This window comes from Musa acuminata, chromosome BXJ2-9, assembly GCF_036884655.1.
Source record: "Musa acuminata AAA Group cultivar baxijiao chromosome BXJ2-9, Cavendish_Baxijiao_AAA, whole genome shotgun sequence".
Taxonomy (NCBI): domain Eukaryota; kingdom Viridiplantae; phylum Streptophyta; class Magnoliopsida; order Zingiberales; family Musaceae; genus Musa; species Musa acuminata.
In genome coordinates this window covers 11,223,382-11,246,822 of record NC_088346.1, presented here as the reverse complement: position 1 = coordinate 11,246,822, position 23,441 = coordinate 11,223,382, and the positions used below count along the sequence as shown (strand labels likewise).

General features: G+C 37.5%; 3 protein-coding genes across 6 annotated transcripts; 1 reads left to right on the top strand and 2 right to left on the bottom strand.

Moving 5' to 3' along the window:
* The first annotated feature begins 910 nt into the window (after positions 1-910).
* On the top strand, positions 911-11,553 carry LOC135583814 (TOM1-like protein 9). Of its 3 annotated transcripts, none has more exons than XM_065125688.1 (12): positions 911-1,050; positions 1,322-1,477; positions 1,563-1,665; positions 4,181-4,259; positions 4,620-4,718; positions 4,808-4,924; positions 5,129-5,289; positions 8,206-8,287; positions 8,584-8,669; positions 9,052-9,216; positions 9,561-10,093; positions 10,720-11,553. In XM_065125688.1, exons 3-12 carry the CDS (start codon positions 1,565-1,567, stop codon positions 11,382-11,384), a joined length of 2,088 nt encoding a protein of 695 aa, XP_064981760.1. In that variant the 5' UTR covers positions 911-1,050; positions 1,322-1,477; positions 1,563-1,564; the 3' UTR covers positions 11,385-11,553. The 3 variants fall into 3 exon arrangements, with proteins under 3 accessions (XP_064981760.1, XP_064981759.1, XP_064981761.1); XM_065125687.1 differs by having other exon boundaries at positions 1,322-1,486; XM_065125689.1 differs by lacking the exons at positions 911-1,050; positions 4,181-4,259 and having other exon boundaries at positions 1,467-1,486.
* Positions 11,554-12,839: 1,286 nt separating this feature from the next.
* LOC135586240 (uncharacterized) lies at positions 12,840-15,636 on the bottom strand. Its single transcript, XM_065123625.1, has 4 exons — positions 15,631-15,636; positions 14,716-14,850; positions 14,487-14,611; positions 12,840-13,130 (listed from the first exon to the last, which is right to left on the bottom strand). The coding sequence occupies exons 1-4, from the start codon at positions 15,634-15,636 to the stop codon at positions 13,034-13,036; spliced, it is 363 nt and encodes a 120-aa protein (XP_064979697.1). The 3' UTR covers positions 12,840-13,033.
* On the bottom strand, positions 15,600-23,128 carry LOC103998060 (probable lactoylglutathione lyase, chloroplastic). 2 transcript variants are annotated; one of them, XM_009419434.3, is made up of 9 exons: positions 22,807-23,128; positions 22,044-22,236; positions 21,818-21,942; positions 21,561-21,625; positions 18,078-18,290; positions 17,954-18,001; positions 16,796-16,903; positions 16,489-16,629; positions 15,600-15,928 (listed from the first exon to the last, which is right to left on the bottom strand). In XM_009419434.3, the coding sequence occupies exons 1-9, from the start codon at positions 22,976-22,978 to the stop codon at positions 15,887-15,889; spliced, it is 1,107 nt and encodes a 368-aa protein (XP_009417709.2). In that variant the 5' UTR covers positions 22,979-23,128; the 3' UTR covers positions 15,600-15,886. The 2 variants fall into 2 exon arrangements, with proteins under 2 accessions (XP_009417709.2, XP_009417711.2); XM_009419436.3 differs by lacking the exon at positions 16,796-16,903 and having other exon boundaries at positions 15,708-15,928.
* Between the last annotated feature and the right edge of the window lie 313 nt (positions 23,129-23,441).

Below are 23,441 nucleotides of genomic sequence, written 5' to 3'. Positions count from 1 at the left end.
CGCGCGGTGGGTCGGTTCGATTGCCCTAATAAAATTGACACATTTTTGCAATTGTTTCGAAAAAATGTTCTATTGGAGATTTTTATCGACGATATATTTTTTTATTACAAATAGTAAAATTATATATTTTTTATTATTAAAAATTATAAATAACAAAAAAAACCTTTTAAGAAATTTTAATATTCTAAGATACATCTCTGGATATAAATATCCTAACCAACTCTTTCTATACAACAATTTTTCATCAAAATAATAAAAAAAGATGTATAATCAAATGACCCCTAAAATCATAATGAATTAGAAAATAATGGATTTATAATTCATATCAAATATGTTTGTTACAAACTAAAATATACTCAGACTAATAATAATGTGCTAAAATTAAAAAAGTAATAATCTTGTATTACTCCTAAAATCAAATTTAATCGTCAATTTGACTTGACGAACTTGTTTCAACCTCGCTCGTCTTTCGAGCACTCTCGTGTTCGGAAGAGGAATCAATAAGTATTCAGACTTGGAGGACGGAACGGAGGAATTTATTCCAAGGCAAAGATCATTCGCACTGTTTAGATTCTTGAATTAAGCGATTAAAGTTGCAATATTTTCACTCTTTTTTAGTCAAAGTGAGGAGAAAAGAGCAAGGTGAGAAACCTAACCTACAATCTTACCGGCAATTAGGGTAAGCAACGGAGACGGAGAAGAAGATCGCGGACGGCACGAACACCACCGTCCGGTAATAGTCAGCCACCTCCTTGTCCGTCGAATAGAACGCTCCACGGTGCCGACGAAGCTCCGATTCCTGGCCCACGTTCAGCTGCAGGGCCCGGAGGACCTTCCAATCGCGGCAGAGCGGGCGCTGGATTGCCTCGCCACGAGGACGACGAAGACAACGGCCGGTCCCACGCCCTCTCTTCCTCCTGGAGGGTTCGGCATGAACGCCTGGCGAAGGGCGTCGCCGATGATCGCCATCGAGGAGAACGCTTCCACTTGGACCGATCCGGGGATCGTGTCCCGGAGTCGATGTATGCTGGACTGGGTTGATCGGACGAGGTAGGAAATCGAACCGTAGTAAAAAATATATATGTATACATATTTCATTTTTCATTGTCGATTTTAGTGTCACGATTTCTTTTGCAAACAAAAATATTGTGATTTAGATGAGATGAAGACTTGAGGATGCAATTTTGTCCGTCGGGCATTTCTATTTATTCATCTCACTTTTGTATTTTTCATTTCAACCACAAAATATCTCATATATTTAGATGCGTATGGTTGGAATGAAAACGAGGCTATTTACTAAGAAAATTAATCCTTTTTTTAGAAAAGCGGAAGCACCGATGAATCGCCCTTCTTCAGCGCATAAGAGGACGGGAATTCGAGTTGGGCAAACGCGCATTTCGTCGGTCAGGGATTTCCTTTTCGCCGCCCCGGACGCTCGATTCCTCCCGTTTCGATCGTCCGCGAAGGAACGCCTCCGGTTGTATTGGTCAGAATTCGGTTCTATTTCCATCGAAATAAATCGTCTGTTGGTTCGGCTGTTACTTATGGTTTCGAGGCTGCAGCGATGGCGGGCGCGCTAGTGGATCGAGCCACGAGCGACATGCTAATGCGGCCGGACGGGGCGATGAACGTGCAGATCTGTGATATCCTCAATCGCGATCCGGGGTATGCGTTTCTGCTTTGCCCTCCTCTTATTCTTCGTTTGTTCGTCGAGTCTTTAGAGATGATGTTACTGTTGCATCTCGTTTTGTGAATTGTTTTGAGGTGATTGTTAGCTGAGCTGTCTTTGTAATCATTGAATCACCCGCTTTCATTTCCCCCGTCGCTTTCCGGAGATTTAGTCTTGCTTTTTCGTGGACTTGCTTTTTTATTAGGTAAATTCAAGCGTAAAATGGTGTTTTGATTTATAATAAATAAAAAATACTGATTAATGTTACCAAATTCTTATTGTATTAAAGCAAGCTTAGTTAGTATCCCATTGGACTGTTTTAAATTCAGCCACATTTTAGACTAAACATGCATTGTTTTTGTTCATAATAATGATATATCATTGTGCTTCAGCTGTTTGGTATGAGTCAAGGAGAAAAATTGTTTAAGCATAAATGTTTAGGCAAAAATCATAAATTTTAAAATAGTTATTTCTTTTTTTTTCCTTATGCTCATTAAAAAAATTCATGTTAAAGGACTGTAGGGTATGTGTCATTAATTCAGATGAAATATTTATGATGCTGAAATTAGAGATAGAGTTTAAAGTATAAGTATGATCAATTGTGTTTTTTTTTCGGAATAGTGATATTTAAATAATTTGTAATAACAAATATGGTGATATTTATGAGAAATAATATGGAACAATTGGCACTGGAACAAATTGAAACCTTAATTTGGCTTGGTGAAGTCGATTGCACATTGTTGTGATGTAGTATGTTGCTTATGATTGTGGTTTCTCCCTAATTGTCATTTATTGCTTCAAAAGTTCAGTTGGTGAAGGTCATAGTTGGGTTGTCATAACCAGAAAATGGCACTACTGAAATCAGAGCTATTTACGGGAACTTAGTAGTCCAAGGAAGAGGCTAGCATGATTAGAGTGAATAGAAGATATCTATAGGTATTTTAATTAGCATAATCTGTAAGTCTGCAAGGTTCCTTCCAAACTTAATAGTCAAAGAGGCTGGCATGATTAGAATGAATGGAACATATATAGACGATATGCAAAAATTTTCATTAGCATAATCTATAAACGGGATAAAGCGTACTTCTGCTAGGTTCCTTCCTCTTTTTGGATGCACTTCTAATTGATCCTTTACCTTTTTCCTTTTTGAATTTATCAGTTTGTGATCAGCTTTTCAAGTAGTTATTTTTCTTAAGAAAGAAGGTAAACTCTGATGCTTTTGTGTTGTTTGACATTTATTGGGGTATAGGAATTGATTGAAAGAGGAGTTTTAAGTATCTCTATGTTGTCTCAACAAATTCAAGGATTACATAAACCCACCATGCCAGCAAGTGTTGATTAGTGCTTACTGTGTCAGCATAGAACTGGCGCTCCATCATGTTAATATTTTGAAGTGTACCTATGTAGCATTGGGTTGGCATATAATCCATTTTGGCTGGCATACAGAATGTGCAACTAGTGCTGATTGGCAAGATGCTGCTGGCATTATCAGCATCAAAGCTGTCATATAAGTGAACCATCTTTTACCTTCAAGCTTTGAATTCTATAGGGTCTGGTCTGAGGTGTTTGGGTGGCGGTCCTAAGGATTTGCCAACTAGTGTTGATTGGTAAGAAGTTGGTCATCAGCATGAAAACTGTCATATAAGTGAACCTCGAGGTAACCACATCTTTTACCTTTTAGCTTTGAATACTGTCAAGTCTGGTTTGAATACTATAGAGTCTGGTTCTTGCATGGTGGTACTAAGAATTTGATGGGAGTGCCTTTGAATGAAAGTAATATGGTAAGATACTGTAGCGACTCAAGGCACTTACTCATGAGGTCGGTAAACATAATTATGTATTGCTTTTTAACTGCATCATCAGGGATTTAATTGTTGCAGTAGATGTGTTCCCAAATGGCTTACTGTTTTACGCAATTCCACGAAGAAAAAGAAAACCACTAAAATGTTCTCAACTGAATTTTGATAAAAATATTATAGGATACATCAAGTTTCTGGGCATCCAGTAAAATATGATAAAGTAGGTCAACTTTTCATTGGACATCATCGCGTATTGCATTGACTTGAGTGCCTGTCCTTCCAAGCTCTCAACCGAATGCTGTTATATGTATCACTTGTAGGTTGCAATTCCAAACTGAAACAATTGCAAGCTGTAAATATTGATCTTGGCACCTAACATTTCTAAATGGAACATAATGCAATTGTAGGAGTACATAATCAAAGGCAAGAAAATATCTTTCCATATTTAATAACTTTTTGCATGTTACATATTCTATTAAGGTCTCTAGTTGTGATACCTCTTATGGCTCTTTCTATCATTGGCGTTTCAAAGAAAAATAAAAAGAAGAAAGGAAATAGAAATGGGTAGCTGATTGCTAAATCCGATCATGTTTGTTAGCATCTGATGGTTCACCTAGGAACTTCACATTTGTTTGCTTATGTGATGGGCCAGTCCACTTACATGTATTACGAAGAATATTACAATACTGATTTTTTTTTCTTTGGTTACCAGGCAAACTAAGGATGTTGTTAAGGATCTCAAAAAACGTATTGGGCATAAAAATCCTAAGGTTCAGCTTCTTGCGCTAACAGTAAGTACTTCAGATAGTTTGGCTTCAAATTGTTTTATGTTTTTCCAGAGTTATATTTGAGGCCCACATGAGGGAGCATTTTTATATTTTTTATTATGATCACTGTTTAGTTATTAATCATTTTTTAATTCAAGATGTGGTATTCACAATGATTTCTTAAAGGAGAAAGGGCCATGAACCTTGCATTTATTAGTCATGTGTCATTGTGGTGCCTAATACAGTTTGCTTTTTTGCTGTTCAGCTAATTAAGCAAAATTTATATCTTTACTGCATTTGATTCATTTTGGTTACTCTTCACATTTTGAGTTTTTCTGTGTTCATGTTGTTTTTACAAAAATGAACAAAATTTGTTTCTTGCAGTTATTGGAAACAATGATAAAAAAGTGTGGTGACATAATCCATATGTATGTTGCTGAGAAAGACGTATTGCATGAGATGGTGAAGATTGTAAAGAAGAAGGTCTTAACTGTTCATATTTCAGTATTTTGCTCATTTACAATCTTTTATTTTTATGAAAGCTTCACTAATTCCTGATTATTTCTGTACAGCATTCTGATTCTCATGTTAAGAAAAAGATACTTATATTAATAGATACGTGGCAAGAAGTTTTTGGCGGTCAACGAGCAAGATATCCTCAATACTATGCAGCATATCAAGAACTGCTGGTAGGCTTTTGCATGTTAATTATTTAGCCACCTTCCATTTTATATTGCTACTAAATGCATTGTTGGTATTTGATTTTTCAATTCAAGATATGTTTGGAACAAAAGAAAAAATATGTGAACCAGTTAAGTTTTCGGAGAAATTCTTGTTGAATTATGTTTCTATTGTTTTATTATTTCTAAGACTATTGTTTTTTGTCCCATCAGAGAGCTGGAGTTGTATTTCCTCAGAAATCTGAGAGGTCTTCACCTGTTTGTGCTCGTCCACAGGCAAGGCCTCTGCGTTCCCATCCTCCACCAGTGCGGAGTCCTGAGTTTCAAAACAAAGCACGTGGATCTTCAATTACACCTGCTGTTCCAGTTTTGAGGTGCTTTTCCTATCATCTTATCAGTTACTTGCAATATACTATAGTACCAAATGTTTGTTAAAGCATGATAGTGACCCTTACATTAATTCTTTCCTTTCTCATTTTCACTTTGGTAGCTTACCTCTTCAGTTTTGATGCTTAACACTTTGTTTAGAGTTCTTTTTGTCCTTGATACGGAACTTATTGTATTTGCTTTGTGTTTGTTGGATATAATTTTGAGTAATTCAGGTACCCAATCAAAAATTTAAGTGAAAGAAGAAAATATGCCCAGTGGATACCTTGGTTGTTTGAAAGGTCATCTTAAATACATGTTGGTTCTGACACAAGTTCTTGTTATAAAATTGCTTCTATCTAGTTGTATAATATTCATTTTGATCTACTCTTAGCTTAGTGAACTAGCTAAGAAAAATTTTGACAACTATTTAGGATATCCTACATGGGTCAGAGTCATATAAAAATCATACTCTTAGTTAAATTAAAAGTATTTAAATCTTTATTTATATTTTTTAATATAATCATACATCTCTCTCTAGTTAATCTATAAAGCATAAGTTCTAACAACGATCTTAGAGAATGATATTTTTAATCTAACAGATACTTGGTGATCACACAAAACTATTGATACTCTACTTTTCGACCATCAATTTTTACTCATTAGATAATATCTTCGTCTATCTTTCTATCTTGTTGAATAATTTATTCAACGCACCTAAAACTTTTACTTAACTTTTAAACTTATTATCCAGCTAACTTAACTTTATCATCAGGAGTACTAGTATTACTAAGATTACAACTCATATATTCGGTCTTAATTTAAAACATTAACTTTCAAAGTTTCTCCCAATGACTCAAATTTAAAATTAATTCATTTAAACACTCATCAAGTAAAACAATATGATCAACAAATAAAATACATCAAGGAGGTTTTTTCTGAATATGAGTTGTAAATCCATTCATTACTAATGTGAAGAGGCAAGGACTTAATATGAATCCCTTAGATATACTCTCTATCAGTGTCTGCCATACCGATTCGTACCGCTCGGTACGGGCGGTACGTACCGGTCCGACAGGCCAGCGGTACGCGGACTGCTCGGTACCGGTCCGCACTGTAGCAGTGCTACAGTGCTCGGTACACCATACCGTACCAGTACCGAGCCCAGGTCGAAATACCGGTACGGTACGGTATTGCGAACCTTGCTCTCTATAACACTAGTGACTATACTATCTGCTGATATAATTAGTAGAAACACTTTTCTTTTATAAAACTCATCATCTTAAATCTCTAAAAACTTTATCATAAGTTTTCTCTAAATTAATAAAAGTCGTATACAATTCTTTCTTCTTCTCTCTATAACATTTTTCATTAATTATCTCAATAAATAGATAGTTACCACTATTTATCTTCGTAGCACAAAACCAAATTGATATATAAAAATATTTGTTTCATATCTTATTTGACTTTCAATCTTTTTTTTTTCAAAGTTTCATAGTGTGGTTCATAATATTAGTTCCTTTATAATTAAAATATCACCCTTGTTTTCATAAATTGGCACTATAAAATTGTTCCTTCATTTATTAGACATTTTTTATATCTCAAGATTTTATTAGATAAATTAGTCAAACAAACTATTCCCCTCACATTCTAACCTACTTTTATCTTTTTCAAAGTTTCGTTGCTCTAATCTTATGAACAAATTAATAATTATTAAACCTATAACTATTATATATTTTTAAAACCAAGTTATTTGTGAAATATTTATTAAATAATTAAAAAATACTTTATTCACCTTTCCTTAACTTCACTATCATTAATAAATATTTTTTTAATTCATTCTTAATACATTTTATATTACCTAAATCATTGCTCTTTCTTTTCTAGCCTTAGCAAAATTTGATATTTTTTTTTCATCCTTATAACATAAATCATTATAAAAATTATCTTAAGTTTTATATCTTGCCACAGTGATATATCCTTTTGCCCCTCTTTTAGATTTTATTCATCTTTCGGATTTCTCCTCACTTATATAATTTCACAAATCTTTAAAGCATGAATTTTTATTTGTAATTACTTTTTTGAACTTTCTCTCACATCACCAACTCTTTCGTAAAGCTACACCTCTACCATTAAGTTCCCAAGAATCTCCTTTCTTATGCTCATAATCTTATTTGTTATTATAGTCACATAACATTAATAGTATCCTCATTTTTTCCAAACCTGCTCTTTTTCCACTTTATAGTTAAAAATCCTTATATTCTTGTCTCCACATTTTCTACTACTATTTTTGTCTTTCAATTTTAGCAACAAATATCCAATACCATAAGTCTATTTGATTCATCAAGCTTTTCCATATACAATTTTACAATCCTTATATATAAATTTCTCAAGGTTTGTCGTTGCATGCCGACCACGGTGCCGATCCTGTCCCAAATCAGTATATACTGATTGGTACCGACGTACCATATGTTGGTATACCAGTATCTACTGACAAACTAGAAAAAAGACAGAAAAACCCAAAAAAAACCTGAAAATTTAAAAAAAAATCTAATTTAGAATCTCTATCCATCTTTTAAGTGAGAAAAAAGTCAATTTGACTATAGTTGTTATTGTAATCAAATGTTTATCTCTCTTTTTGAAGTGTGTGTTGAGATCACATAATATAACAAAATCTAAAACCGTACCCTCTCCTCATTCCTTTCCCCATAACAAAAGTCCTCGTGTACTCTTTTAACTTCACAATATGCTTTTCCTACATGACCATTGAAATCTCCTCCAATCATGTTGTAATATAAATTCCATCCAAGCTGCATTTTAATTGATGGTTCTCTATGCAATTCTGTATTGCTTCTGGCTTACAGATTACCACTGTTGGTTCTGGTGCTGCAACTTCAGTACTCAAATTTTGGTTGATTTCTCAGACTCAATGAAATTGAGAATGCTCGTGGTATCATGGATGTTCTAGCAGAGATGTTGAATGCCTTGGATCCTGTGAACAGAGAGGTAGGATGCACTTCAAGACTTATTTTTATAATAGCTTTTTACAATGCTATCTTCGAATATCACTTTTTTTTGTTAAAATTGGCAATTAATTTGTAGTTTTAAAAGTCTTGAATGCATTTTTATTTTGCTGGGACCATGCTATCTTGACTAAAGTGAGTTAGAGGTCTTGGATGATAAAGTCTCTTTGCTGTGTTATTAGCTGGTCATTTATCCTTGAAAATTTTGAAAGCTCAATAGTTTTGGTTCAATTTAGAGTTTTCATTTTCTGCTCATCTCATGTTGATTTTTATATGCAGGGTCTGAAACAGGAGGTATTTGTTGACCTTGTCGGTCAATGTCGTACCTACAGACAGAGAGTAGTGCATCTCGTTAACACAACCTCGTAAGGACTCTCGGTTGCTCTCTCCATGTTTAATGATTTTTTAAATAAAATAAAGTTAATGAAGTTTGGACTAAGCTGTTTTTACTTCTGCACAAATTTGTGATATATCACCAATTAATTTATTTATGTATTTTTTTAGTCAGCATTTCCATTTTTGTCTCCAAAAAGATGAATTCAATAGTCGTTTTCCCCCTTGTCCCTTTTTACTTGCTCTCACCTTTCAAGTTGTGTTTATGGAAGATGGTGTGTCAAAGTTACTATGTTAGTCTTCCTCTGACATCTGATATAACATGATTGTATCATGAGATACTTGTGTAGTCACTCGACTGTGCTCATCAGCTTCCAAGATTTTGGTCTTTCATTGGTTATGCTGATTTTACAGAGATGAGGAGCTGCTTAGCCAAGGACTTTCCTTGAATGATGATTTGCAGAATGTGCTAGCAAAGCATGATGCTATTGCTGCAGGTACTGCTGTTCATGATGAGAAACAAAAATCTGCACTTGACCATGTTGATGATTCTTCAGCTAGCAAAGAGTCAGATCAAAGGTAGTCCAGTTTCTTAAACAACTTGCTATTTACAAACTTTCTATCTACGCCGTAGGCATGTTCATGCCAGGTTATGAGTAAATTCGAATCACTTCTTTGAGATAAATAAATGTATTGTGAAGTTTTAAGAACAAAATTTCTTTTGAGCATCTGCTTCTGTAATAGTAGTTGGACAATTTGAAGATTGTTAATCTCTTTAAAGTCTGTTATTCAATCAATTTCTTTCAGTCAAGATTAACCAACAGAACATGCCTTGTTTTGAGTGTGGCAAAGTTTACATCGTACTCGGTGATGTTTCTTCTTTCCATTCTAGTATGGAACATGATCATAACTTTATGACATAGGTTGTCAACTGCAAGTTCAAGCTCAAGTAACCAGCCGCCTCCTCTTCAGCAATCACTGCCACATGGATCTCCTGCATCCTGTGATTCAGCAATCTCTTCCGCAAAAATTGAACCCAGTATGGACCTTATTAGTGGTGATGACTACAATAAACCTGCAACAGAGAATCTGCTAGCTCTTGTTCCTGCCAGTGAACCACTTACCAATGTTGCTTCTGAGCAGAACGTCTTAAGGCTTGCAGAAATGTTTCCTCCTATCATATCTAACAGTAGCAGCACAAATCCTGCAAACCGTTTTGATTCGACTTCTGGAATTCCTGCACAACAGACATATCCTGCTGGAACCAACATTCAGCTGCAGGTGCACCTAATACAACAGCCTGCCCTTTTTACTAGTGGAGGCATCCAAAGCTCAGGAGCACCTCAATTTGAGCAGGCAAGTCGTGATCAGGGAGTGCAGCTAACCCACATGAGCATCGTGTGGGATGGTCAACTTTCTCCAGCATATAATCCAGAGGAACAGGCACTAAGTTATGGTAAAACCATCACCTTTTCATCTCATTCTTTACACTTGTTTTTCTATTTAAAATTCTACCAACCTTTTTTCATGGTTATACTCTTGGCATCTCTAAGTTTCATGGTTATACTCTTGGCATTCCCCCTTTAAAGTGAAGAGACGTGCTTGTTTGTTCTGCAATTAATGTATACCCATCCCATTGAAAAGAAAATTTGACTAAGATGGCTATAAGACTTGATGTTCTAGGGATTTAAATGTTTGAGTTCTGTGAAAAATATCATATACAAAAAGTGTCTTGTAAGGGGGGAATGTTGAGATGCCATGAATGGGCATTATACACCATATAGAATAAGCAATCATTGTATTTATAGTAAATCACAGGTAACTCCTCCTTTTGAGTGAGAAACCATTAGCATTCAACTAGGAAAGTGTTCAGTGCAAAACATTCATAATCCTTTATAACATCGCTTGGTTATGAGCAAATCCTTCCTCTCATATGTATATATTTATTTCTGGCCTCCCACTCACCCATAAAGCCATATCAAAAGAACTTTGTTCATCATCACTCAGATGAAAAATCCATTCTACAATAGAATTGTGATTTTTTTTTTGTTTGGGGGTGTAATTGAATTTCTACTGATGCAGATGATCAAGCTGGTGCTCTTCCCCCACCACCATGGGAGGTGCAACCTGCGCAGAATGATTTGCCAGGTTTGCAGCCTCAACCATTTCAAATTGATCAGCTTGGAGACATGCATTCCTTGCCAATACAAACCGGTCAGCTTGAAGGCGCTCAACCTCAACCCTCGCTGGCCGGCCAGCTGGGAAAAATGCACCCACAGCATGTACTGGGCACCCTGCTCGAAGGGTTACAACCTCAGCTTGCACAAAGCAGTCAGGTTGTAGGCGTGTATCCTCCGATGCAAAACAGCCGGATGACAGCCATGCATCAACAGCAAATGTTTGGAGGCCGTGTCGCCGATATGGGTCAACAGTCCATGCAGGGAGTTCAGCTGACAGGCTACGGATTTGGGCAGCAGCCAGATGCTCAATACTATGATCCAATGAGTTCAACGCACCTTTATTCTAATCCAACTGAGCTCTCACATGGAATGTATGGGCTGTCCGTGCAAGATAATAGCACATATGAAGGTAACAATTCTTCCTACCAGATGCCTACCATATCCTCATCTAACCTGCAGCAACTGAACAAGCCAATGAAGCCTGAGGACAAGCTTTTTGGTGATCTTGTTAGTATGGCCAAAACAAGACAAGCTAAACCTACTGTCAGCAGGGTCCAGGGTTTGTAAAATTTAACGAGCAGAACTGTTTTTTCATGCTGATTCTGGTGCTTGATTATTATGTATTTTCTCTTGTCTGCAAATCTCCATTTGTATTTTGTCCTCTTTTTATCAATCATTCACTTCTTTTTGGAGGATAGAGGTGATTAAAGAGATCTGATGTACAGTGTTGCTTACATGTTTGATGATTCAGAGCCCTCATTTTAGACCGCGAACCTCTTCCGTAAGTCACTCTTTGTCTGTGATGCTGTAAATTGTTTGAAGAGCATATCGAGTCTGAGTGTTTCAGATGAGTAAGTAATATGATGCAAGTTGACATATAGCATACGCAGTGAAACTGATGCACTACTACTGTAACCTCAACCTCAAATATTGCTTCGATCTACCAGTATATGAATGTACAACAAAAATGCCATGGCTTTATTGCTAAGAGGGTTGATATCCGAACACCCCTTTCTTGTGAACCATTGGAATTGGAAACAAGTTTGGTGCTTATCGATGATTGTAGAGGCTTCATGCATCCTGATAAAGCTGATGATATAAGATATTGGAACCCCAATCGGTAAATACGAAATGGATCCTCGCCTAGCATGCTGTGGCCAAGAAATCATCACTTGGTTGCTCCACCACTAGATAGGTAGGTTTGTATTCCAAGTGACAAACCAGCTTTGGCTTTTAAAGACAAACAAGATTATCCAAATTAGAACTTAGCTTTAATATAATCTTAACACTCCATATGTTGGTAAAAGGTTGGAAGTTATGTTACTCTCCATCCACATCGACTAAAATATTTGATGAGACTATTATTTTGATGAAAACAGATGGAGAGGAGACAACATGCTGCTTCTACGATGCAGAAGAAATAAGCTGTTTTATTTGGACAGGAAAAGATCTCAGGACACCAATCTAATTACCTCGAACTAACTTTTCTGCTGCGCAAGTATTTGATGATTGAAATAATGCTGAACTAAAGGAAACACACACTGCTAAGAGAAGTGGAACGGTAAACACAAAGAAAATTTGATTTTATCACTTAAAAAGGCATCTTACAAAGAGAACAAATCTTCCCATGTTTCATCTTACATAGTCTTTCTCACAAGGGAAAAGTATGTATATATATCTTAGAAAGTTGATGGCAAGTTTGATATAAGAAAAATGGAACACATAAAAAGACTACAATAATTAACAAGTCAGAGATCAATTATGAAAGTAAAACTTACTATTAACTAAGACCAAGAACTACCTCATGGCACCATACATTTTTGTTGACAACTAGGGAGCAAAACTTTAATTGCCAACTTTACCAACTTGATAGGTGACCTCCTCATTTCATCCAAAACTAAGATAACTACAGCAGAATTTGACATCATTTCCGATGAGCAATTATGTTATAATAGGAAATGTCTTTCTCCACTCCATGGATTTGTTCCAGATGCGCAATCCATATCCCACAACAAGCAGTACTACACTGATCAAACTCTTTCATTAATTTTAAGAGGTCCAGTCACTAAAATTCTAGAAGGTATTTTCTTCTGAATGATCTAAGCCAGTGGCCGCATTATGCAGCTATAGAAATCAAAAACAACGGAGCAACAAGAATGTGAATTTCAAGAATGTGCCGGTTTTTGCTGAAACAAAGAAAATCTCCAAGAGTGCATTTAACAAGAAATCACATCCTGTCGTACTTCATCACCAGCTGAAGCCTCTTGTGACCCAAACAGAACCACCGGATCTGTCATAAAGGCATTGAGATGCCTGCCAAAAGAAATTTTTTATAGCCAGCTGGCGATAGTTGCTTGACCAACACAATGTAATAACAAATAAATAACAAAAAGAAACATAATAATTTCTGCGAGATATTAAAGCTTCTAGTCTAGCAATCTTTCTCACCATGTGCAAATGATGATTTTCAAAAATTCACATTCAGCACATATATTAGTTTATATAAACTAAACAGTTTCTGTCCAAAAAAAAAAAAAAAAGTAACATCAAAGGCAAAACAAGTTAAGGATAAACTTAAATTGCCTCTCCCTGTGCTATTCATATAAGATACAACAAAAACCCACTAGGAGAAAGGTGACCTTGAAAGTATACTGCATGATAAAGTACACGAAGGATTACCAAATGCTAGCATGGTAAGCCGTATGTACTGTGAGATCGCCTAATGGTAGTCTAAAGTCATGCAGCATGCTTATATCATTGTAGCACTAGCAAAGTAGACATAGTATCCATCTAGGCATTCTGCCTGCAAGGTTATTCCGATAAGCTTGCAACACAAGACAGTCAACACCCCATGGAGAAACTACAGAAACAAACCGATAAACATATTGGTTATCTAATTATGAATATCTGAATGTTAAGGTCAGAGTATCTTAACGGTCTTAAATGTGGTATTTGGTTTTGATAGTATTTAATATATATTAGTCGCGAATATGGGAAAAATCATAGTAACCTATGACATGGAATGACATGGGTGCAGTATCATACAGGTGTGGGATACTTCCCCAAACTCTTTTTTTTTCGCCACCAAGGATAAGTGTCAAAGGCAGGATTCAAGCAAGGACCTTGTCATAAACTGTCAATATCTTTATCAACTACTAAGTTACACCTTCACTTTTAGTTGGTTTATATCTAAATGATATTCATGATATGGTATCCCAATTTCTGTAATCTGGATCCTATATCATGTTCTGAAATATAAAAACATGTGAATCAGGACAAGGATTGTGGTATCTAATGTTAGAGGGATCCTGATAACTCTAGGTGAGATAGCAGGAAGCAAACAAAATATACGTTCGACTAAGCAGTGATTGTCAAATAATCATAAATATGGAACAATTAAGACAAAACCTCGGAATGGAATTCAATGTGTGCAAGGTGACAAGGAGGATTCATTTTAGAACACATTTGAGGTCCTCTCTAAGATATTTCGGCTAACCAGAATCAAAACCGCGTAAATATAATGAAGAATTTCTACATAACGAATCTATTTCCTCTTCACTCGATGGAGAAAGGGGAGTAATTTTGATTCTCTATGCCACAATGGTTTAATAGAAATCACTAGATGCCAAAGACTGAACTCCCAGGATCTGTTAAGAGTGTAGTACTAACCTTGTGGAACCCATCCCCAGCTCTGGGGCTCCGCGTGGAGAAGCGAATTCAGTCGAGCCGAAGCAACCGCAGCGTGGAGAGGCAACATCGACGCCAAACAGCGGCTCGAACTCAGAGCAGGTGTTCTGATGTCAGCATCAACCATACGCACATCAAGATCGAAAATTTCCCAATCTCCCCCAAAGATGAACCACCGGAACCACCGATCGAAGAAACCAAAAGCCCGTACCTCGGAGCGCAACAACCGCGCCTCTTGGACGAGGTAACCGGCGATCGAAGGCACGACGAGGGCGGAGAAAGCTGGGGCTCGTGCATAGAACTCTTCGAGGACCTGAGAGACATCGAAACGGCCCGAATCGAAGCCCTAGATCGAAGCAAGAGAGGAGAAGCCATCGTTCCTTCGTTTTAGTTCGATCTCTCTCACTCTCCTCCCCTCTTTCCCTTCGCTTCTTCGGGGAAGGAAAGGGTTTTAGCGAGAAGAGAACATATAGGGCAGTCGAAATAAAGATAAATCGTGGCCGTTGGTTGAGAAGATTACGAGCGATTCCTACGGTTCGGATTCATTTTCACATAAGGAAGCAGCCCTTACCGATGGTTTTTATCCTCGACGCAACGAGATCGGAATCGTCCTTCCCACTCCGATTTCAACCGTTAGATCAATATCAACGGTCAGAGACACGTCTAGAATAAGGATGGGTGTTCGGGCTCTTAGTGAGCTGGGCCGGGCCGGGCCGTATTCAGAGTTAACCCACAACTCAATGGACAACACTGTGATTGGATAGCCAAATTAATTCTGCCAAAATACCTTTTCGGCAAAATATATTTTTCATATAGAATGCGAATTAAACAAATCAGATTGGTAGATTGAAAGTTAATTCATCTTTCTAGGTGGCACTTATTAGTAATTATATTGTCCTGAAATATATTTATTTATAACAACTGTAGTTAAGACAATTTATCGGAAAAAAAAATTGCACACATTCACAATCAACTTCACATGAAAATATTTTTTAATGAATATTAAATTCTTTAAATTGGTTCGAGTCAATCAATTGGAGTCAATTCCCTTCGTTTGTCTCCTCTGTTTGTAAGAAACAAATAAAGATAGATGCATTCAGGGCAACAAACGAGCAAGAGAGATTGCCATCATATTATGGGTACAGCCACAGCATCTTAAATAAACTTAAATGCAGATGGGAGGAGTTAAAACAAGACCGACCTGAACAAGAAAAAGGGAAAAGAAAATTTGATCTCACATGTACACACTGCTACATCGATGGCATATCTACAAACTGGTTTCCAATGTGGCTTCTTTACCAGATTGGTCGGGCGAGTCGAAGGTACATGATCGAAGCAGGTCAACTTTGTTCTTGCATTATCGTTGGGCGCTACCAAATCAGTTACTCCAGTTCTTTAGCAAAATCTATATTGTCGACAAAGACCTGCAAAAGATAACAATGAGAAAAGTGAATCACAATGTTGCCAACTTATCAACCTCATCCTACATAAACTTGTGAAGATTTGATATAACAGATCCATATCCAACGATATAATCCCAAAGAATGCAATTTGACAATAACATGTGAAAAATCTAAGACAAAAAACAATGTCTTCAATGTACTTCGTTAATGAAACTTGTGCAAGTCTTATAAAAGATCATCATGTAAAATGAATTGAGAAGACCAATCGTGTTAAAGGCATACAGCCCACATTGTTTCATAAAACTTTAATGCCAGTTAATTAATTAAGTAAAATAATTCATTCAGCCTCAGAAAGAAGGATTAAAGTAAGCTGAAAGAAAGGTGAAGAATTTGCCATCATATGCATATCAACATAAAGACATGTTCTTGAACACACAATACTGAAGTACAAGGTAAACTGAAATGTGGATTGCAAAAATTAAGAGTTACATCAGTAAACGCAACAATTCTATGAATCGATTTCAGTAATAGAGCATAGACAAAGATCGAGGACATAGAGAAGGTCAAATGTAGGTACATACTGTTTTCCAGCCATCTGGATCTAGGCAGGCAGTAATCTTGGTATTGATGCCAGGTAACGGACCAGGTTCACGAGTTATTTTTCCACCATATAATCTTATAGCTTCCGCAGTTTTGTACACATCATCTGTCCCAATTGCAATCTAGCAAGTGACATGTCAATTGGTTTAATAACCATTGTTTACATTAAATTTTAAAGCATAAAATCTCGATGGGAAGGGAACTTGGTAAAGAAAGATTCTTATAAGAATCACAAAAGATGGCATAACTAAGACGGTTATCTATGACAAAACTGGTATGACATGCTACCTGGGCATAGGCATTCCCTTTTTCATATTCTTTAACTCCATAATTGTAAGTTAACTCCAACACTGCACTCTTATCTTCAGGACCATATCCCATAATTGCTATTGTATACTGAAAAATATATATATATTAAAGTGCACGTCTAAATAACATAAAATTTCAAACAATAACCATAAATAAAGATATCCTGGACAGGAATATTATACCAGAAACAATGCTAGAAGAATGTGGATAAAAGTTATGATTTTTAAAAGAGAGAGCTAGAACAACAAAGTAGCACGGATGTTCTACACAGGTATAAGGTGTCGAACAATGCTAATAAAATATATGGTTTGAGGGTAAGACTTTTCACTGAGATATAGAGGACATTAAAATATCAAGAATATGTTCCCATGCTGTTATAGAAAGCTCAAAATTAAAAATAAAGCCTAAGCCAAAGGAGAACAGCAATAGCAATAACAAACCACTGTTGCAATTAGGTTCTGGACGAACTGATCCTTATTAAGCCCTTTTAAGACAAGCACTGGAGATAGAATAGGCAATTTGATAAAAGAATTGCAAGCAAGAGGAAGGTAATCATTTTTCTACTACTACCAGGTGGTTAACCCTTGCATCCAGCCACGCAAACAATGTTGAGCAATATCACTAGTTGAAAAAATGGATAATAAAAAATAATTTCAATTATTGGTTGGGCTTCTGTCAAATACATTTGTTATTCTTTCAATTCCCAGAATGCAATCAAATATAATCTGTGACTATTTGTGTATGTATCTCCATATCTTGCTTTTGTCTTTGCAATTTATCTGACACACGAATAACAGTTAAATCCATTTCTCATGATTGTACCCATGGAAAACCAATCACAGCAAAACTAAGACTTTAAAAAAGACAATGAAGTTAGCAAAGCCTGACATCAAGATAAATCTTAATGGAAATTATACATATCGATTCACAAAACTGGTAACACACAACCAAGTGGTCTAGTTGGTGGCAATTGGCATACTTAACGGAGTCTGCTTGACATCAGTCAAATATGATGTTGGAAGCAAGGAACTAATAATCACAGATTCAAGAAACCAGATATTTCCCACCAATGACGAACATAATGTATACCAAACATCTCAGTACAAACAAGTTCAAAAGACATATAATGTTAAATACCTTGTATTCAGGATTGTCCCGCTTGCATAGAAGCTCCATACCAAATGCCTAATCAAATGAGAAAGATATCAGCCGATAATAACAAGAGTGAACAACTTAAATCACAATTTTATTGCCATATTACCTTCTCATAGAAATTTATGGAACGGTCAAGATCTCCTACACGAAGCATTACTTGACATAAGGGCTCCGGTGTAGGGCCTCGTTCTAAAAGCTCAAATTTATAACCATCAGGATCTTCAATAAAGGCAATTACACTTTTGCCACCCTTCACAGGTCCAGGTTCTCTGGTAACTTTTCCTCCCTTGGCTTTGATAAGATCAACTGTCTTTGCAACCTGTTGAACAGAAACATGGGATATCAACAGAGAACCATTTTCCTAAAAAAATTATGAGATTTATACAGATTATCCTAACATACAAGTTGTTGACATGCTACCTAAAGAAGCAATCCCTTTACAGAAAGGCTTCGTGAAAAAACCTAACCACTTAGAAGGGGCAACAACTGACCAACATGAGTAAGGTTACTTAGCATGATTGATTTGGATTAATCACAGGCCATGGTCACTATGTTTACGAATTTATGTTATAAAAATCTTTTCATTATAAAAATAATGCCAACCAAACTAACCTGTCAACATATTGAAAAGATTGTTCCATATACAACTCACTAGCCCCATATATTAGTACTTTCATGAAGGGTTGTTATTTTTGTGAATAATTATTATATGGGTCAATGGTGATTATGTTTCTCTTAAGTTACAGATTACAGATTGCTTAAATTGTACAGTCACAGAAAGTTAGTACATATTTATTTAATATCAAGCTCATGTTGAGCCATGTACTACTTTCTAAAGTTTGTTACATCAGTGCAGTAGTATCTTTATCATCCCTATATCCCATGTTCTCATGTCCGTGCTTCAATGACGACATGAACACTGCACTCGTGCCATATCTAATCTCACATAGCAGCATACAGAGTCATGTGTTAGGTATCCTACCTAAAACAAATTATTTAAAGGCAAAATGTGTCCCCTCACATTCCCCAAAAGTGGTTTCATATAATTTTTTTTACAAATACTTACCGAGTTTACATGTTGTATTGCTTTTTATCACAAGACTTAATAATCTAGCTCTATAATTCCCCACACTCCATCAGAGCTGCACATAGGTCTACACTATTTCCCCTATAAAAGGCATATCCATAGATCAAAAGACAATCTGCTCTGACTTATAGTTTTATATGGTTTCCAATGCTAACCAAGCATCCTTTTATCTGTTCACTGCCAAACGAGCATGTTGAGATTCTCCCAGTTCAGGTAATGGCTGACAAGTTCCAAATTCTTTTAGACATTACACACTGTTCATCATCATTAAGAATATCTATCTATGTGCAGCCCATACTTTTTTAGGTCAAAAAAATCCATCTCTTTCAGGCTTCTCTCCTTTGGTTAATAAGCTTTATCCCAGTGCACCTATTGTCAATGGTTAGGATTTTAGAAACATTCTTCAAAGGGTCTAATACTATTGCCTGATTCGGATATCACTTACCACGAGAAAGAAAAACAAGTCTCAGTATACAAGTCACAGATAAACTCTCAGTATACAAGCCTTACTGCCTCAAAAAAAATGTTCATAGGTTTGCTCGTCGTGCATAATGTTTGTGCTGTGTCATATCATATCCTTCCAAGGGCCAGTTCAACACAAGTGGCAAGGTGTGACGTCACCTAAATGAATTGGGTTATACAAGTTATCGTTGTTGACAATTGCACTGACATGGCAAATGGCCTAACAGCATGAATCAGCAGGACATAACACAAGGTGCTCGATACTTCAACATGATCAGTGCACTTGTACATTGGATCTTCAAAGTTGGAAATAGTTGACTAACAAAAGCCTAAAATAAACCTTGCCAAGAGATATTCAACTCAAGGTTTGAAATTTCGTACCGTACCGGAGTTTCGACGATCTCTCGGTACGGTACGGAACGGTATACCGCTCGGTATACCGAGCGGTATACCGAGTGATATATGTATATATATATATTATATATATATATATATTTTATTGGCCGACGTCGCATCGCCTCGGCGACGTCGCTTTTTCCTTCCCCACACGGGGCGACGTCGCCGAGGCGACGTTTATTTAAATTATATATATATATATATATATATATATATAGCGACGTCGCCGAAAAAGGCGACGTCGTGTCGCCTCGGCGACGTCTCCGAAAAAGGCGACGTCGTGCCGCCTCGGCGACGTCGCCGAAAAAGGCGACGTCGTGTCGCCTCGGCGACGTCGCCGAAAAAGGCGACGTCGCCGAAAAGGCGCTGCGTTACCGAATGGTACCGGGCGGTAACGGTCGAAATTTCGACCGTTACCGCCCGATATTACCCGTAACGGCCGATACGGGATATTTTTGCGTGTACCGCCCGGTAGGGGGCGGTCCGCGTACCGGTCGCCTCTCGGACCGGTACGTACCGCCCGGTACGGGCGGTACGATTCGGTAAGTAAAACCTTGATTCAACTCATGTTCCCTGAGTTTATCAGTAAAGTAACTTTGTAATAATTAGAGATAAACTTCTTGCATTTCATTTGGCACAAATCAAAACCAGTGTTTTCAAAAGGTGCCCGGGCACTCACTTGAGCGCTAGGGCGACACAAGCCATGGCCTAAACACCTCGCAACATTTCAGAGCAAGACGTTTCAATGAAGCGCCGCTCGGGAAAGTGCCCGAGCCCAGGCGCTGGATGCCTCAGGCAAGGGCCCACACCAAATCAAGTAGACTTCAAGCCTGGGTTCGACTAGGTGAGTAAGTTGGTTCAATCGAACCAACTATTGTAGGTTGTATAGGCGCTTACCCTAACACCAACCCAGTGAAAGAAACCAAAAGCGAAAACCTATTGCTCGCCTGTCGCCTTCGCACGTGTTGTTCGCCACTGCAACTTCATCCGCCACTTTCATACACCATCCGCTGCCATCGGCAACCTCGTATGCTTTGTTTGCCGCCCTCTCCAACTTCGTTCACCGTCGTCGGCAACCTCTTCTGCTTCATCCACTGTTGTGGCTTCGTCCATTCGCCATTGCAGCTTCATCCGCCGCCCTCTCCAACTTTGTCTGTCGTTGGTTTCCACCTTCCTCTACAGCTGCCAGTTACTTCTGCATCTTCTCATTTTATAGGTAGTACTTTCGTCAAGTAACTTGTTGCACCATATTGAGGTGGTGCACTATTGCTCAATTAGGAGTTAGAACTTAGGAGTTCTAAGTTCACCACATTATGATCATATTTATCAATCGTAATATATTTTTTAAAATTTTAATATTCATGAGCATCTCACTAAGTTCATGTGGGCGCCTAGTGCCTCAAGCATTTTGGGTCCTTGGTAGCTTATGCTTTTAAAAACATTGATCAAAACGTGATAGTATCATGCACAAATACAAAAAAACTTTACATGTGAGTCAGAAACAACCAAAATTTATGTTCAGACCTCCAATTTTGCATTTTAAAGAAATAAACATACATTACTTTGTAAAACACAAGCATGTGCAAGCCAAAAGAAGAATGACAATGCAAAAAAGTATATTCGTGAATTGAAATGGTGACTTACGTCTTCAACTGCAATACCAAAGTGACCAAAACCAGTGCCAATCTCATATTTGTCAACTCCATAGTCTGCCATTGTTTGCACAAATAAATTTTGAGCCAAACATGTCAAAACAAAAGGTTTGTTCTGTTAAGCAAGCAAATGTATTGCAAACTACAAGATATTCCCACTAAGCAAAATATTTGCATTACAATCTATGATACAAAATTGTGAATACAGTTTCTGACATATTGACATGAAAAGATATTTAGAAAGCTCACTGTATGTAAGCTCTACAACAAAATGTGAGTCTTCAGGGCCATATCCAAGGAAAGCATTTGTGTATCTTTCCTCAGGAATGTCACGTTTCCGCAGCAACTTCATCCCCAGGCACTCTGTATAGAACCTGTACCAGTTAGAAAACTAAGATCATAAGAATTCACGTGAATCCAGATCTATTACAGAACATTCCATATTAAACAGGATGTCTGAGCTGAAAAAAATCACTTTATTGTCTTGTCCAGATCCCCAACACGGTAAACAACATGAAGCATCCTTCTATTATCCTTGTTCACCCACTCTAAGGCCTCTTCTTGATTAACTGGGGTGCTTGTTTCTGCTGTATTTCCAAACGCACTGGCCATTGTACAATTTACTTTCTTTTTTAACAGCTGCTCCAGATGTAGAACTGCATAAACACCTGCTTTCAAAAAGCAAAGGAATCAGGCTTCAGAAAAATAAATAAATACAAGAAAATAGAACACACTTAGACTGCAAAATCCACCATAATTAGAAAGTACTACTTGAAAAGAAAATTGCAAGTGTAAAAATACCGCTCCAGCATCCAGCAAACAAATACTAATTATGGTAATTGAGCCAAGCCAAAGATTTACCTCGTCGGTGAAGATATAGAACAGAAAACCTACATTTCTGATTCAACAAAAAATAATTCCTTATATATTTCCGAATCATCGTGGAAAGCAAAAAATGATATAGTAGCAACTTCAGATAACCACGATGAATAGATATGTTAGTGAAGAAAAAGATGCAATCTTGAACGAGACCAACACCGGTAACAACGCGATTCACCACAAGAGCCACTGGTGGTACAACTATCGGTCCGGCGCTAATCGGACCCAACCTAGGTTCCAATGGCCAAACCACGTCTAGAAAATCAATCATGAGAAATCCACAGGGAGACGACTCCTCAGAGGAGAAATGAAGGTTTTGGAGCTTGGGTAGGGGCGACCACCGAATGATCAGAGCTCACCGCTGCCGAGACGGGCGGGAGGAGCGCGCCGACGAGGAGGGACGGAGGACGGGGAGGAGGAGCGACCGAAGCGAGAGTTTGGAGACAATCGAAAGGCGGAGAAAGAGGGGGAGAGCGGTGGTCGGAAGGCGGCGGCGACGGCGGCGGAGGCCATGGGCGTAATCCTCACCATCCGCCGGCTGCGTCCTTGCGGAGGCCTCTGCTCCCGGTCGCTCCCTCGCGAGCAAGAAGCAGCAGCAGGGCGGGCGCTTCGCGAGCTTCCGTTCCCGCACCCTCTCCCTCTCTATCGGTGGCACAGGATTCAGCCCGCGGTATATGGCGCGCGGACCGAGGAGGCCGTGCAAGGGTTTCTTATCGACGAATAAAAAGGCTGGCTCAAGCAAAGGGATCGGCGAATGGAATAGGTTGCATCGAGATTTGCGAATCGTTAGATCATGGCGTTGAGTAATCTTTTCTTGTTAATTCCAAGTCGAGAGATAGTGTCTCGTATTATCATATTTCTTACTAATACTTATTATATTTTTTTGAAACAATATTTAAAACAAAAATTATAAATAATTATTTTTAAATATACTTATAGTGTTTTGCTGGTTATAATATTTGTAAATTTAAATAGGAGTTATAATATTTTTACT

Excerpts from the sequence above, each read along its gene's own strand:
- LOC135583814 (XM_065125688.1), top strand. The coding sequence starts at position 1,565 with ATGGCGGGCGCGCTAGTGGATCGAGCCACGAGCGACATGCTAATGCGG. Across the intron at positions 1,666-4,180 it reads ATCCTCAATCGCGATCCGGG|GCAAACTAAGGATGTTGTTA; the intron begins GTATGCGTTTCT and ends TTTGGTTACCAG. Across the intron at positions 9,217-9,560 it reads AGCAAAGAGTCAGATCAAAG|GTTGTCAACTGCAAGTTCAA; the intron begins GTAGTCCAGTTT and ends TTTATGACATAG.
- LOC135586240 (XM_065123625.1), bottom strand. Across the intron at positions 14,612-14,715 it reads CGCGGTTGTTGCGCTCCGAG|AACACCTGCTCTGAGTTCGA; the intron begins GTACGGGCTTTT and ends TGCTGACATCAG. Across the intron at positions 13,131-14,486 it reads CTGGGGATGGGTTCCACAAG|GCATCTCAATGCCTTTATGA; the intron begins GTTAGTACTACA and ends TTCTTTTGGCAG.
- LOC103998060 (XM_009419434.3), bottom strand. The coding sequence starts at position 22,978 with ATGGTGAGGATTACGCCCATGGCCTCCGCCGCCGTCGCCGCCGCCTTC. Across the intron at positions 21,943-22,043 it reads GATCTGGACAAGACAATAAA|GTTCTATACAGAGTGCCTGG; the intron begins GTGATTTTTTTC and ends TAACTGGTACAG. Across the intron at positions 18,291-21,560 it reads TTGGTATTGCAGTTGAAGAC|GTTGCAAAGACAGTTGATCT; the intron begins GTAAGTCACCAT and ends TCTGTTCAACAG.